This window comes from Aquila chrysaetos, chromosome 12 (assembly GCF_900496995.4).
Source record: "Aquila chrysaetos chrysaetos chromosome 12, bAquChr1.4, whole genome shotgun sequence".
NCBI classification, from domain to species: Eukaryota; Metazoa; Chordata; class Aves; order Accipitriformes; family Accipitridae; genus Aquila; species Aquila chrysaetos.
In genome coordinates this window covers 9,204,078-9,216,947 of record NC_044015.1, presented here as the reverse complement: position 1 = coordinate 9,216,947, position 12,870 = coordinate 9,204,078, and the positions used below count along the sequence as shown (strand labels likewise).

Sequence of the window (12,870 nt, the reverse complement as noted above, 5' to 3'; positions counted from 1 at the left end):
CAGCCAGAGGCTGCATAAGGATATGAAAGCTCATATACCAAAAAGGGTAGTCTAGGAAGATCAAATAGCACTGAAAAACACACACAAAAAATAAGTGGTATGTGGATACTGGAGCAGCATCAGGGCACTCTGAAAGTGTGAAAGGGCAGAAGAAACCCCAGCAGACACATCTGATTCATCAGGCTTTTCAGGAAGAGAAAAGCCCTCATGTCCTCACGGTAATTGGGCTGGCACAGCCCAGTGTTAAAAGATGCTGCAAGTGTGATCTTGATTAGCTCATCTGCTGCAGGCTATATTTGAAGGGAGCTGTGGCTAATCTTATTTTGATTGCCTTAAAATTCAGTTATGGGGAAGAGCCTGGTGTGTGAGCAGATATATTAATCATTTTGGAGCAGCCTTGTCTCCTAAGCTGGTGTTTGATTAAAAGGGAGTACAATCAACAGGCACTTCAAAAAGCTGGTGCTATTTTTGACTGCTTCATTTGGAGCGGTTCCTGATGCTCCAATGTGCCTAGCTGACCCTTTGGGACTGATACTTGCATTTTCTTGTATTCAGTGAACATTTCTGTATCATTGTTCATATTTTAAGAATGTGTGAGCAAGCAGAGAAAAGGGAGTTGCTTCCTCTTGAGAGGCTAATATTAAGAGTCAAATTGTTTTATATAAATACATAAGCAGTAAATTCAGCTTCTGAAGGTTTCAGGCTCAATTTGCAAGAGCTCCACAGCCTTAAGAGGAGGCCTCTCTACCCTATGTAGCTGGGAAACGGTGTTCAGGTAACTGCAAAGCAGACTCAGCAAGGAGGTTTTAGGCAAAAAATCAGAAAACAATGTCTAGAGGAAAGGAGAGATTTTTTTTTTTCCTTCTAATTCATTATGATCTTTTTTTAACATATATTTTTAATAATCATCTTAAAAGCCATTTTGCAGCACAATGTTGTTTTGACCTTGTTTTCAGCTGGGTAATTGTGAAGTGAGTGGATAAATGCTTTCTCAGCTGAGAACAAGAGGAACCATTAAGCATCAAGCTCCTGTCCTAAATTTATGTTCAAGGCAGCTGGAGAAGCAAAGGACTGATGCCTGCTCCTGTTACCACCCTGACGGCCAGCCTGGAGATGGCATCTTCTGCAGGGACATGCAAATGGTATTCCACATCTCTACATCGATGAGGCGCAGGGAGATGCTGTTTAGCTCCAGGACAAAATCTGGCTGCCCATCAGCTACTGCCTTGGCTGCTGGTGCTTCTTGGTGGCCAAAACTAAGCCACGGCCCCTTTTACCAATTTCTTCATTCCCCAGGAGAAAAGGGGCTCTGGAGGGACAGGGCTCTAGCTTCAAGGATGCACAGCGTTCCAAGGTACAGGAATCTCAAAAAAAGCATTACCATGTCTTGTCCTTCCTTCTGTGCAAATGCCCTTACAGAAGTTTCCTTAATTTAGGTGTAATCCATTTTTTCCTCTGTAACATTTTCTTGGAAGGCAGAAAGAACAGTAGCTGTCCCCCACCCCCACACCCATATCAGCAGAAAACCCCAACGTTTCTGGGCTCATGAGTTACTCCAGAGCAGCGTGGCTTTCTTCTGGCTGCAGTACCCCTGCTCCAGCTCAAACAGCGGCCAAAGTCCTCGTGGTCACATCACGATTGGAGGAAAGGACATGGTGTCCCCTTTGCTTCTGCTCCAGTGACACTCCACCCCACACAGGCACAGAGAGAGAGGGTAATTTTGGGACTGTGGAGATGAAGGTGCTGCCTTGAATGTTCCCCAGAAGGGAGATGCAAAAGACTGCTTGGTCCACAAAAACGTGATGGCAGGAACAGCCTCATCAGCCCAACAGTATGTTTGTGTGTGATTAATCCAGATTTAAAGATGGGAATGGTTAAAGCATCCACCCCTGAACAAAGTACCTCTCGGGGAGCTGGGAAATAGCATCACAAGCTAAATAAAGGACTGTGAGAGCAACATGACACATTTCTACTACCTTGCTTACTTTTCTAAATGCCTGGTTTTATACCAAAAGCAGATGAGCAGCATTTTCTCCATAGGCAGACTGGGAAAGGGTCCTCTTCCACAAAGCCCCTTTTTTTTCATGAAGTTTCCTGGAATTTTATTTTCTGTGGGATTTCTACATCGTGTAGAACTTGTGTGGAGGAGGCTGGGGAGACGCACAAACACCTGTACTTACCCCATAACCCTCCCTATAGACACTCACAAGCCCAGTCCCTTTCCCACTCCAGTCACAGCTGGATGATCATTCCCTGGAGAATCAATAGCCACCTAGAAAACCCCATTTTTTTGGAGAGCACACATGAATTGCAAGACACCTGCCCCCCCCAAAAACACCCCACAAATGAAAAGCAAAAGCCTACCCACTTCAAATGGTGAAGGCAACATGCATACAAAAGAAGCTGCCAGGATGAATCACAGAAAGGAGGCAGAAGTTGGAATCAATGTTTTGTTCTTTTTTTCTTTTTTTATTATAAAAAAAAAAAAAAAAAAAAACCTATTCGGAAGAAGTCCAAATGCAACAGAATATAACTGGCACCATCTAAGATACCCAAGTGTAAAATCCTGGAACGTTTGAACCCCCCAGCATGAGCTGGGAGGTGCCAGGGCTGGCCGGGAGGGAAGGGGTGGCCTCTCCCTTCTCCTAGCCCCCGTCACAGCTGGATGGCAGGCAGCCCAAGAGCCAGGACACAACAGTGACATCAACGGTCTCTGTAAAACCATTCAGTTTTAGAAACTAAGAACATTATGAAAAAAAAAAAAATCTAAAACTTTTTTTCTTTTATCAAAAGCCCTGCTTTAGTGACATGCTAACCCTGCTGGAAAAGTAAAACACCCACAGCTCTGTCCAGAACACAGTTAAGTTGACCGGTCAACTCTTAGTTCAGGACACCTTCCTCCTGTTTACATGCTTGTGAGCGCGTCGCGGCTGCTCGAGTTACAGCAATAAATGCTTCTGCAGGCTTCCCAGGTCTGGGAACTGCCTCCTGCAAACTCCACTCCACGCCGAAACAGATCTTACCCAAGCCTCCTCCACCAAACCCTCCAAGCTCACCCTCAGTCCCACCTGGAGGCCCTCCAACAACATCCTCAGGAGCTCTGCCTGCTCTAGCTGGGTGAGTCATTGGAACGTCTTCTCTTTTTAAAAAAAAAAAAAAACAAAAAACAAAAACAAAAAAACAAACCACTTTCATATATAATTTTTTTGTTGTTTTTAGATTTAAATAGAAAAATACTACTTCACTCTGTGTTATGAGCCAGAGACCAGTTGACTTCCAGTGACAGAACCAGGAGTTCTCCTCAATGCTCCTATGCTGAGCTCAATGCCAGAAGATTCCCAGAAACCTCAGAGGGGCCAGAGGGTGAAGATCTCCCCATCACACCATACAGGCAGGAGCACGCGGGGCTCCATCACAGCTCCTGTCTTCCCTTCTCCACAGAAGGGCACCAACCTTAGAGAACCATCAGTCTGCAGAGAGCCGGCTAACAACCCAAATTTGCCTCTTGGGGAAGTCAGATATAGTTTTAAGCTTTCCACTCATCTACTGGCTTTCTGTGTGTGCAGTCTGTTCCTGGAAGCCACTGGATCCCATCAGATGTACACAAGAATTAGACAAAAAATAAAACAGTGGTTAAAAGTTCTCTAACAACCTCTCCTCCTCTCGTCTTCTGAAGAGTCAATGACAAAAAGACATTGATAAAACTAAATTTGCCCTCCTCCCCACCTCAAGACAACAAGAGTTACTGAGACACAAAACGTGTTATCTTGTACCCTCGGGATTACATCTAGAAGGGAAGTTTAGGGGTGCGGGAAGTGGGGGGGGGAAGGCGGTGTCTGTGGGCGCAGTCTGCTTAGTTCTTGTACTCAAAAGGCTCGTCTCCAGTTTCATTGAGGAGACACGTACGGACGAGGGCCTCTGTCACAGCATAAGGATCACAGTTGGCGGAGGGCCGGCGATCCTCAAAGTAGCCCTTCTTCTCATGGCCCACATTCCTGGGGATGCGGATGCTGGCGCCGCGGTTTGCCACGCCAGCGGAGAACTCATGGATGTTGGATGTCTCGTGGAAACCCGTCAGGCGCCTGGCATTGTCCAGCCCCCCTTTGGGGTCGTAGGCACGGATGTGGTATTGGTGACGCTTGCTCAGCTTCTCGATGGCCTCTTCAATGTGCCTGCAAAGGGAGCAAGGAATAGGGGAAGACACAGTGAGTGTCTGATGGATGGTACAAGCTGAGCCACTCTTGACTGTTGCATCAAAGCGACAACAGGTTCGTCGCTGTCCCCAAGCCACTTCATGATGAAGCCTCACGCCCTACAACCCGCTTTTCTGATCATCTCAACGCAGGGCTTCTCTCCACTCCTACTGCTGACCAAAGCTGGTTCTCACAAAAGGATCCCCGTGGCCAAATCCCACAGGGTTCCTCGGGAGTGCTGTGTGTGAGACAACACCAGTTCAACCCATGGCCAAGTCCCACAGGCGCATTGCCCCTGGGGAAGCTGCTCTCAGAAGGGAGATGTCTCAACACAGAAGTTTCCATTCCGGAAGCTCACACGGTCACGGGTTGGCTCATTATCTCAGGGTATCGCCAAGATTAAGGCAAGAAAACACAGCTGCCAGGAGGAATCCCTTCATAGAGCTCCACTGCAACCCAGTGCTGTAAGGTCCCTGCCTGCACTCAGCACATCAGTCCCATATGGGAACTCAGGTTTTACATTTCCAGGATCTTCGTGTTTAAGAAAACATGGCATTTGCTTCCACAGCCTGGCCTAGACAGAAGCAAACGCTCTTTCTCTTTCATTATAGTTATACAAAAAAAAGGCCAATGCTGAATTTATTTGTTTGTTTCCAGCATTGGCAGATCAAGAGCTGGACAGCTCGTTAGGAATAGCTGCATCCTGGCCACCTGTGCTTCCGTCAGCACCGATGGAGCTGTATTGCTGGCTGAATTTCCCACCCAGCACCAAGATGGGAGCGTATCGTTATACAAAATAAACAAATTTTAAAAAAATCCAGAAGAAAGGCTCAAACATAATGCCAAGCACCAGAGTGATGTCTCCCATGTGGGCAAAAGGTCTGCAAAAAGCTCACTGCTACCAAGTCCAGCCTGCTGCCTAGCAAACGAATGCTACTGGCCCATCTCAAAACAAACTTACTTGAGACCTCCGTCTTCCCTCATGTTCTTGGTACTGAAGTTGGTGTGACAGCCAGCACCGTTCCAGTTCCCAGGGATGGGTTTGGGATCAAAGGACACAATGACACCGAAGTCTTCACACACCCGATGGAGAATGAAGCGTGCAATCCAGAGGTGATCTCCCATCTCAATCCCTTCGCATGGTCCCACCTGGAACTCCCACTACAAAGAGGAGGAGTCACTGGCTCAGTGGTGCAGAGACAGTCGCTGTGAGGCACCTCCCACCCCTTTATGCTCCAGTCATCGACAAAAACTACACGACCCGGAGCAGGCAGCAAAAGCTCACACTGCCTGGGATTTTTCTGTACTATCTTATTCCACGAGGCACCTAAAACAATTTACCTGGGCTGGCATCACTTCTGCATTGGTTCCTCCAATTTTCACACCAGCATAAAGGCACGCTCGGTAGTGAGCCTCCACAATGTCTCTGCCATAGGCTTTGTCTGCTCCTACACCGCAGTAGTACGGACCTGCAATGGCACAGGTGAACAGCAAGGGGAACATGAGTTTCCAGAAGGAAAAAGGCTCAAACTCAGTGAAGACAGAGCACACACAGGGAAGAACTCTCCAAAGGCTTGGGATGTGTGGAAAAGCCCCCAAATCTGTTTTTAATGGAAGCACTAGCAGAGCAGAGCACTGATGGAGAGTGAGTCCCTCAGAGTCTGGGCTTGTGCTCTGTCATGCTGGGCATGAGTTCAAGTCACCTGCAGACTAACAAACCAAGCAGCAAATTTGGATGTGGCCAATCACCATCTCAGCCTTTCTGTAACAATCTTAATCTCGTGGGTTAATTTTTGCCAGTATCCTGCTTGCTATTGTCCACCTTCAGCTCTAGAAACACCTCGAATCTTTCAGCTCGCCTGAAGCACTTAAGCTGCGTCACATGGATTACAGTTCAAATGCTCCTAGGTTGGTCCGGCGCAGACTCCCGAAAGATTACCTTGGGGTCCAGGGAAGCCATTGGAAGGCCAGCCAAAAGGATGTCCATCTGTCCCCAGAAGAGTGTACTCTTGCTCCATCCCAAACCAGGGGTGCTGGTTGGACACCATATCCATAATCCGTCTGCAGGTGTGTCGGAGATTTGTCTCTAGAATGGAAAAGCAACACAAGGCTTATTAGTATCTCCACCTCCATTCCCCATTTCCACTTCATTTACAGTTTGAATCCCAGCAGCGTGGGTGAAGAATCCCAGGACCAGCCCTTCCTCCACCACCAGCACTTTGTTTGCCTTTTACTTTCAGGGCAGGGATTATTTTTGCGTCATGCATGAAGCTAAGGACACGAACAACATTTGGATAGGTATCCCCTTCCCGGAAACACCACCTCCACCAGGAGAAAGGAGAAGGTCCATTCACCTGCAGACTGGCGGTTGTATTTGAAGACCTCACAGAGAACTAGTTTATTGGGATCCTTGCGAAAAGGGTCCCGAAACATGGCAGCAGGTCGCAGGTACATGTCGCTGTTGGAGCCTTCAGCCTGGAAGGTGCTGGAGCCATCGAAATTCCACTCGGGGAGATCTGGAGCGGAGAGAGGAATAAGCCACTGTGACCCAGGGTCCCCAGTCACCAGGAGGATGGGCTCCCTGCCGCCCTCCGGTACTACAGAGGTGAAGATGCTTATAAACAACAGGCCTACAATAGGTTTAATCCCAGCTCAGCTGATTTTGTTCCAAATGGGGGAAGCAAAAAAAAAAAAAAAAAACCACAAACCTAAAACCCCCAAAAACCAAAATGAGCAAAAAACAGGGGAGTGCAACTCCCCAGCCACCCTGGGAAACACAAGGAGCTGGGCTGCTGGCCAAACCCAAGCAAACCGAGCAGCAGTGAAGATGTTTCCCATGTCACAACAACCACCGGGACAGGCAGAGCACCCAGTCTCCTTGCAGAGGTGGCTGGGCAAGCTGAGAAAGAGCAAAGCACATGACATCTTCAAGCTGTAGGAATGAGGGGAGCCATGAAATACCCTTATCCATGTTGCATGGCCTGGAGAAAGTGGGAAAACAAATCACACGTAGGTGAAGTCTCACATGGAGGAGCAGTATGGCCATCTTGGCCCCCTCGCCCACCCCTCCTGGCTGTGCACTGCCCTCCAGGTCAAAGCACAGCGGGAGCAGCAGTGAACTCCACCCGGGGAATGTTATCTTCTCCATATCCTGGGGGGAAAGTGGGAGGATGGGAAGCACAAAGATTTCAAAGGAGCTGTGCCAACCACTCCCTTAGAGGAAAAAGGGGAAAGGAGAGGGGAAAAAAAAAAAAAATAAAAAAAGAGAGATAATTCTGCTCAGTCACACACAGTATTTTCATTTCATAACTGTCTCCAGCCAGCACCATGGCAACCTGGGGAAAATCCTAATGCTATTATTGTGTAAGCTGGGACTGTTTGTTCTGAGGGACACAAGCTCTTAATTACACCGGATAGCTCCATTCTTTCCCCTCCACTTTCTTCTGCCAAACTACTTCCGGCCAAAACGAGTACTCGAGAGTCAATGGGCTGCCGAGCCCCTGCCAACAGCCCCCAGCCCCTGCCAACAGCCCCCTCCGCAGCGGGGGCAGCGCCAGGGATGGGCTCCCAACCCTGGGCATCTCGCTGAAACGCCACATCTGGAGAGCTGGGAGCATTCCCCTGGGGTATCTGGGGAAGGAGGTAACTGGAAGGGGGCGAGGAGCAACATTTTCCCCAAACACCACCCTTCTGCCATACAAAGAGACAAATGGCATCCTTTCTCCAGAGCAGCCAAGTCTGGCTGCTTTCTCCACCTGGCGAGGGGCCACAAATCCTGCACCTGCCCTCTCACCTTCAAGGCTCTTGGGCTCGTGGTCCAGCGTGCGGGTTTTGCAACGGAGGTGCTCCCCCGTCCCATCGATCCAGATGTACATGGCTTGGACCTTCTCCCCCTGCGGCAGCTTCATGTACATGTGCTTGATAGCTTTGCTCAGGTGGGAGCTCGCTGAGGTGGCCATGGCTGCAGACCGGACGAGGGGGTTCCTGCAGGGACGATACAAAAAACAACCCCAACCGTGAGTCCTTCCCTGTGCTCCCAGATTTTTTCACCCCCCCAGCCACAGAGGAGCATGAGACAACTCGGCCATGGGGCTGGCTGCCGTCTCCAGCGGTCCCGTGCTGTTCTGCAGGCAGAAAACACAGCAGCTCAGGCAGACACAGGCAGCTAGGAAAGCCCTGCTCCAGAAGCGATGCCTTCGAAGCATCCCATCAATACCTAAACTCCTGCCCACGTCCTGCCAATAAACTAAGTCTTATCCACCAAGCAGCAGCCTCCAAAAGTGCTCCTCAGCCCCGTGTGAACTTTTCACCTCCACGCTCACCGCTGTACCGGAGCAAGGTTAATGCCCAGGAAAGTTTAGCTGGGGCTTTCTTAATGCACTCGGTTCAGCGAGGAGGGCTTGCCAGCCCCAGCTGCCTTCTCAAATCCGCTGGACTGAAGTTATACGAGCCTTGTCTAGGGCAGGAGGTAGCGCAAAAGCAACGGGCACCGCAAGCGACCGCTGAGCAGCCCAGGCAGCAGCCTCCAGGCAGTGACAGGGAGGCTGAAGGGGCTCTGCTCCCAGACGGTGAGAGCTGCAGCATCCCTGCAAGCCCAGCACAGCCTGGAGCTGGGCTCCCGGGGACAGCCAGCCCGCGTGTCAGGACCACGACAACCGGGGATCACGCGCGTTTGCAGGAGCTCGGAAACGCACGTTATTTAAAAATTTGAAGCGACTTAGAAAGTCACTTCAACACCCTAACCCTCTGCAGGAAGGCTCGGGCTGCGCACCCCACCTCCCCAGCCCACCCTACTATGGCGGGGTTCCTCTGTGCTGGCCGGGGGGGCTCCCCACGGGCCCCACTCCAGGCGTCACCCACGCGTGCATCTCCTGGCAGGGAGGGAAGCGCCCTTATTCTAGCAAGCAGCTAAGGAGCCTCTCGACGAAAAAAAACCTGCAAAGAACATCTGTTTTCGCGAGAAAACCCGCGCTGCCTCTCCGCTCCCCAACCCCCAAAAAACAACAACAAAAAAAAGCGAAGCAGGAATTTTCCCCCGGAAGGTCTGTAGCCACCGGAGAGCCCCGGTCCCGGCACAAGGCGGAGCTGTGTCTCCCCCCGCCCCGGGGCTGCAGCGGGGAAGGCGCGGGTGGCGGCCGGCCGCGGGCACCCCCCTCCCCCGCGGGGCCGTTACCTGGGCTCGGCGGCGGCGGGCGCGGGGCTCCCACGCTCGGCTCCCGGGGCCGCGCCCGCCGCTGCTTTATGGCGGCGCAGCGCCGGCCCCGCCGCGCTGATTGGGCAGCGGCGGCCGGGCCGGGGGCAGGACGGGGCCGGAGGGGTGGGGGGCCGGAGGGGGCCGGGGACAAGAGGCCGCCGTCCCACCTCCCTTAGCCTCCTCTTCCTCCTCCTTCGGCGGCAGCAGCGGTGATGGCACCGCGGTCGGGCTGCCCCCCCCCCCCGCTCCAGTCGCCGGGAAACCCCCCGCTTCGCCCCACACGGAAGGAGGGGGAGCGGAAGGCAGAGGGAAGGGGGTGGGGGTTTCATTTTGCAACCCTCCCGGCCCGAAAGAAATAACCCCTCATCTCGCATAGTTCTGGGAAAGCGGAGGCAGGAGCAGATCCAGGGCTTTCCGCGGCGGTTACGTTAGCGGCTGCCTTTGCGTAACTCACAGGGATGGAAATCGGTCGCCCTGGGTAAACGGGGCAGCGGGGAAGAGAGGGAGGAACTGGAGCCCCCCCAAGCCCTGGCTCTGGCTCGGTGCACACGTTTGGGGGTGGGGGAACAGGCAGTACCTGCTCTATGCCCCGCTTTGCCCCTCGGAGCGGGTATCGGGCTCCAGCACCTGGATTTGCGGCCAAAACCCTCGCTCCAGGGCACAGGATCGGTCACTGTTACACGAGGGAGGAGAGATCCCCCAGCCCCATCGTGGGTGTGGGGGCACCCACTTCAGAGGCACCCGGGTGGCAAGGGGCACCCAGCAAACTGCAGGCACTGCCCAGTATTTTTCCACCCCGGCAGCTCGCTCACTGTCCCATCCCCGCTCCTGCTCAGCCCTCTGCACCTCCCAGCCCACACCCAAGGGGCCGGAGAGCAATGCCAGCACTAGCAGAAGGAGCTGCAGCCCCTGCACACATGCCTGCACACACGCACAGGTACGAGGCCAAGCACACACCACCCACACGCTTGTCTAGGGGCGACAGGATCCTGGGCTGCCCCACACCAGCTTTGGGGGGGTGGCACCAAAATTGCTATATCCCACGAAAAGAGGGACCCTCCTGGCCGTCACAGCCACCCTACTGAAGACACAGCCTCTGCACAGCCAGAGCCTGGGGGGAAAGTGGCCAGGGAGAGCTGGATCCTCAGCCAGAAGGTGGAAGTGCTGGCTAAGGCCTTGCCTTGATTTATGGCCCATCTCAAGAGCCGGCTACACACCTCCTGGGATGACCCGGCTCATTCTTTACCACCACCTTGCAGCAGCCACAAGTGTGTGTTAATCCCCCGAGGCTGTCCAGGAAAAGGTGAAACGCAGGTGCTTTTCACCTCCTCCCATTGCTTGGGCAAGGCAAAGCCAACAAGCATTACAACAGAAACTGCCTTCCCCCACTGCCCCAGTTCCTGCACCCCATGTATAGAGCAAAGGCTTCAACACATTCAAACAAGTGCTGCGTTTTACCCATAGAAATTAGCTCAGGATCTCGTATTCAGATCAAGTCCAGCTGCGGTCGCTTGAATCTAACAGCTCGGCTGAAGCAAAAGGAGGCAGGAGCTGGTGCCGAGACCCATCCAGGCCAGGAAAGACCCAAAATAGCTCCCATAAAGGGAAGCTGTCAAGCCACAGGCAATGTAAAGCCGTGCCCAGCCCTTTTCCCTAGGTTTGCGGACAGGATTTGTTTAATCGGGACACTGACAGTACCGATAAGCTCCAAATTCTTGGAAACGTGCTTGCTACTTGCAAACTTCCCAGATACTTTGGCCACCAGAGCTGCCTGCAAACAAGCCCAGGGTCTTTACAGGTGGAAGTCCCTGCGGCGCGGGGTGACCCTCGTGCCATCCAAGCCTCGGGGCTGGGCAGCCCCTCTTTTCACCCGCTGAGCTCCGAACAACCCCGAAGGGAAGAGAGGACCAAAGGCAGCTCGCGGGGTAGACACCTCCTCTCCATGCGATAAATACGTGCCGGCCAGCAAACCCCCACCTGCGAGAGACCCCCAGCGTGGGCAAGGGTTTCGCGGCTGGGGTGGGAGGACGTCGCTCCCAGCCCCGGGGGGAGGTTTGGTGGCAGTCCCAGTGCCTTGCCCTCGCCCTGCACAACATGTTTACGAGCCAGCAGAGAAGAGCCGGGCGCTGCAGCCGCGGGGCCAGCGCCCTCTCCCGGGAGGCCGGCGGGCGATAGAAGCGTCCCCTCGCCATCTCGCAGGGTTCAGGGCGGCTTGTTTACAGCCTTGCCTTCCCCTCCTCCCCTTGCAGGCTGCCGGGGTTTTTTTTGGGAAACACGACTCAGCCTGTGCCTTCGCCCAGCTGCGTGCTCCAGTGACCCTTATTGTCGCCAGCGTTCAACGAGACAAAAACCACATCGGGGAGCTGGGGAAGGCACGATGCCAACAGGTGACACCTCCCAGGAGTGGATTTAAATCAGCCTTCAAAGGGCCCCGCTCTAAATGCGCAGCGAGCCTGCCAGAGACAATGCGCCGCTCCGGGGGCGAGTCCCAACTGGCACATGTTTTTCTTTTTTCCTCCTATTAATTCGTGGGAACACCTTTATTCGCCTGCCCCGGCACTTCCCTCCGGCGCGGTTTATATCCTGCGAGCATTGCCAGGGTTGGAAAGCGCCTGGTGAGCTAGGAGGGTTGCTCAGGGCTGGACTTTGCAGCCTTCTGCCTCCAAGGCAGCAATGCAAACCTGGCAGGGACAGCACACGGCCAAGTCCCTGGTCTCCCCGGGAGAGGTCTGGGGACCAGGACAGTCGCATTTCTCACAGTTGGCATGAGACGTGCCCACTTTTATGTGTGCCCAGTCTGATACCACCACCCTGGCATCTCTTTTTGCAACCCCAGCCAGGAGCCAAGCAGCAAGGGGTCATGGCTTCCCTCCCCACTGTGCCTTGCTGGGGCTGCTGTGACCCATCCCTGTCCACGTGTCCCCCCATCCCTGTCCTGGTGTCCCCCCTCTCCCCATCTTCATGTCCCCCCCCAGCTGCCCTGGGCAGTTTGCTCTCGGCACAGGGGCCTTGCACCCCCGCCTGGCTGCTGAGACCCCCTGAAAGTGCAGCCTTATGAATTTGGGAATGCCTTAAAATGCAGAAATGTCACACCACAGGGAGGAAAAATAGAGGGAGTGGAATTCAAGGGTTAAAAAGGCAGGATATGAAACTTCGCTGTGGCTCAGGCCCTGGGGCAGGTGGCTGTTGGCTTTGCTCCAGCAGTGCTGGGACTCTTCCCCAGCTCCCTTGGGGCCATTTCGAAGGGTGGCCCCTCACTGAAGACCCTGCAGCTGGAGAGCTGGCCACCCCTGGGGATCTCAGCCCCAACAGACTGCAGACCTGGTCTGCTAAGCCCAGGTACCCATTTGCCTTTTACCAGCACTAAAAAAAATAAATAAATCTTAAATAGAAATTAATGATTTCTTTTTTAAAGAGATGTCACACAGGGAGGAGGAATGGTCCATTTGTTGTGACCAGTTAGATCCTAGGAGGAGGTCTGAT

General features: G+C 53.1%; 1 protein-coding gene across 2 annotated transcripts; it reads right to left on the bottom strand.

Annotated features, from left to right (window-relative positions):
- Window positions 1-3,155: 3,155 nt before the first annotated feature.
- GLUL (glutamate-ammonia ligase) lies at window positions 3,156-11,034 on the bottom strand. Of its 2 annotated transcripts, none has more exons than XM_041127642.1 (7): window positions 10,846-11,034; window positions 7,987-8,177; window positions 6,548-6,709; window positions 6,133-6,279; window positions 5,535-5,662; window positions 5,155-5,354; window positions 3,156-4,172 (listed from the first exon to the last, which is right to left on the bottom strand). In XM_041127642.1, the coding sequence occupies exons 2-7, from the start codon at window positions 8,150-8,152 to the stop codon at window positions 3,854-3,856; spliced, it is 1,122 nt and encodes a 373-aa protein (XP_040983576.1). In that variant the 5' UTR covers window positions 8,153-8,177; window positions 10,846-11,034; the 3' UTR covers window positions 3,156-3,853. The 2 variants fall into 2 exon arrangements, with proteins under 2 accessions (XP_040983576.1, XP_029887787.1); XM_030031927.2 differs by lacking the exon at window positions 10,846-11,034 and adding an exon at window positions 9,367-9,494.
- Between the last annotated feature and the right edge of the window lie 1,836 nt (window positions 11,035-12,870).

Excerpts from the sequence above, each read along its gene's own strand:
- GLUL (XM_041127642.1), bottom strand. The coding sequence starts at position 8,152 with ATGGCCACCTCAGCGAGCTCCCACCTGAGCAAAGCTATCAAGCACATG. Across the intron at positions 5,355-5,534 it reads CAGAAGTGATGCCAGCCCAG|TGGGAGTTCCAGGTGGGACC; the intron begins GTAAATTGTTTT and ends TCCTCTTTGTAG. Across the intron at positions 4,173-5,154 it reads AGGGAAGACGGAGGTCTCAA|GCACATTGAAGAGGCCATCG; the intron begins GTAAGTTTGTTT and ends CTCCCTTTGCAG.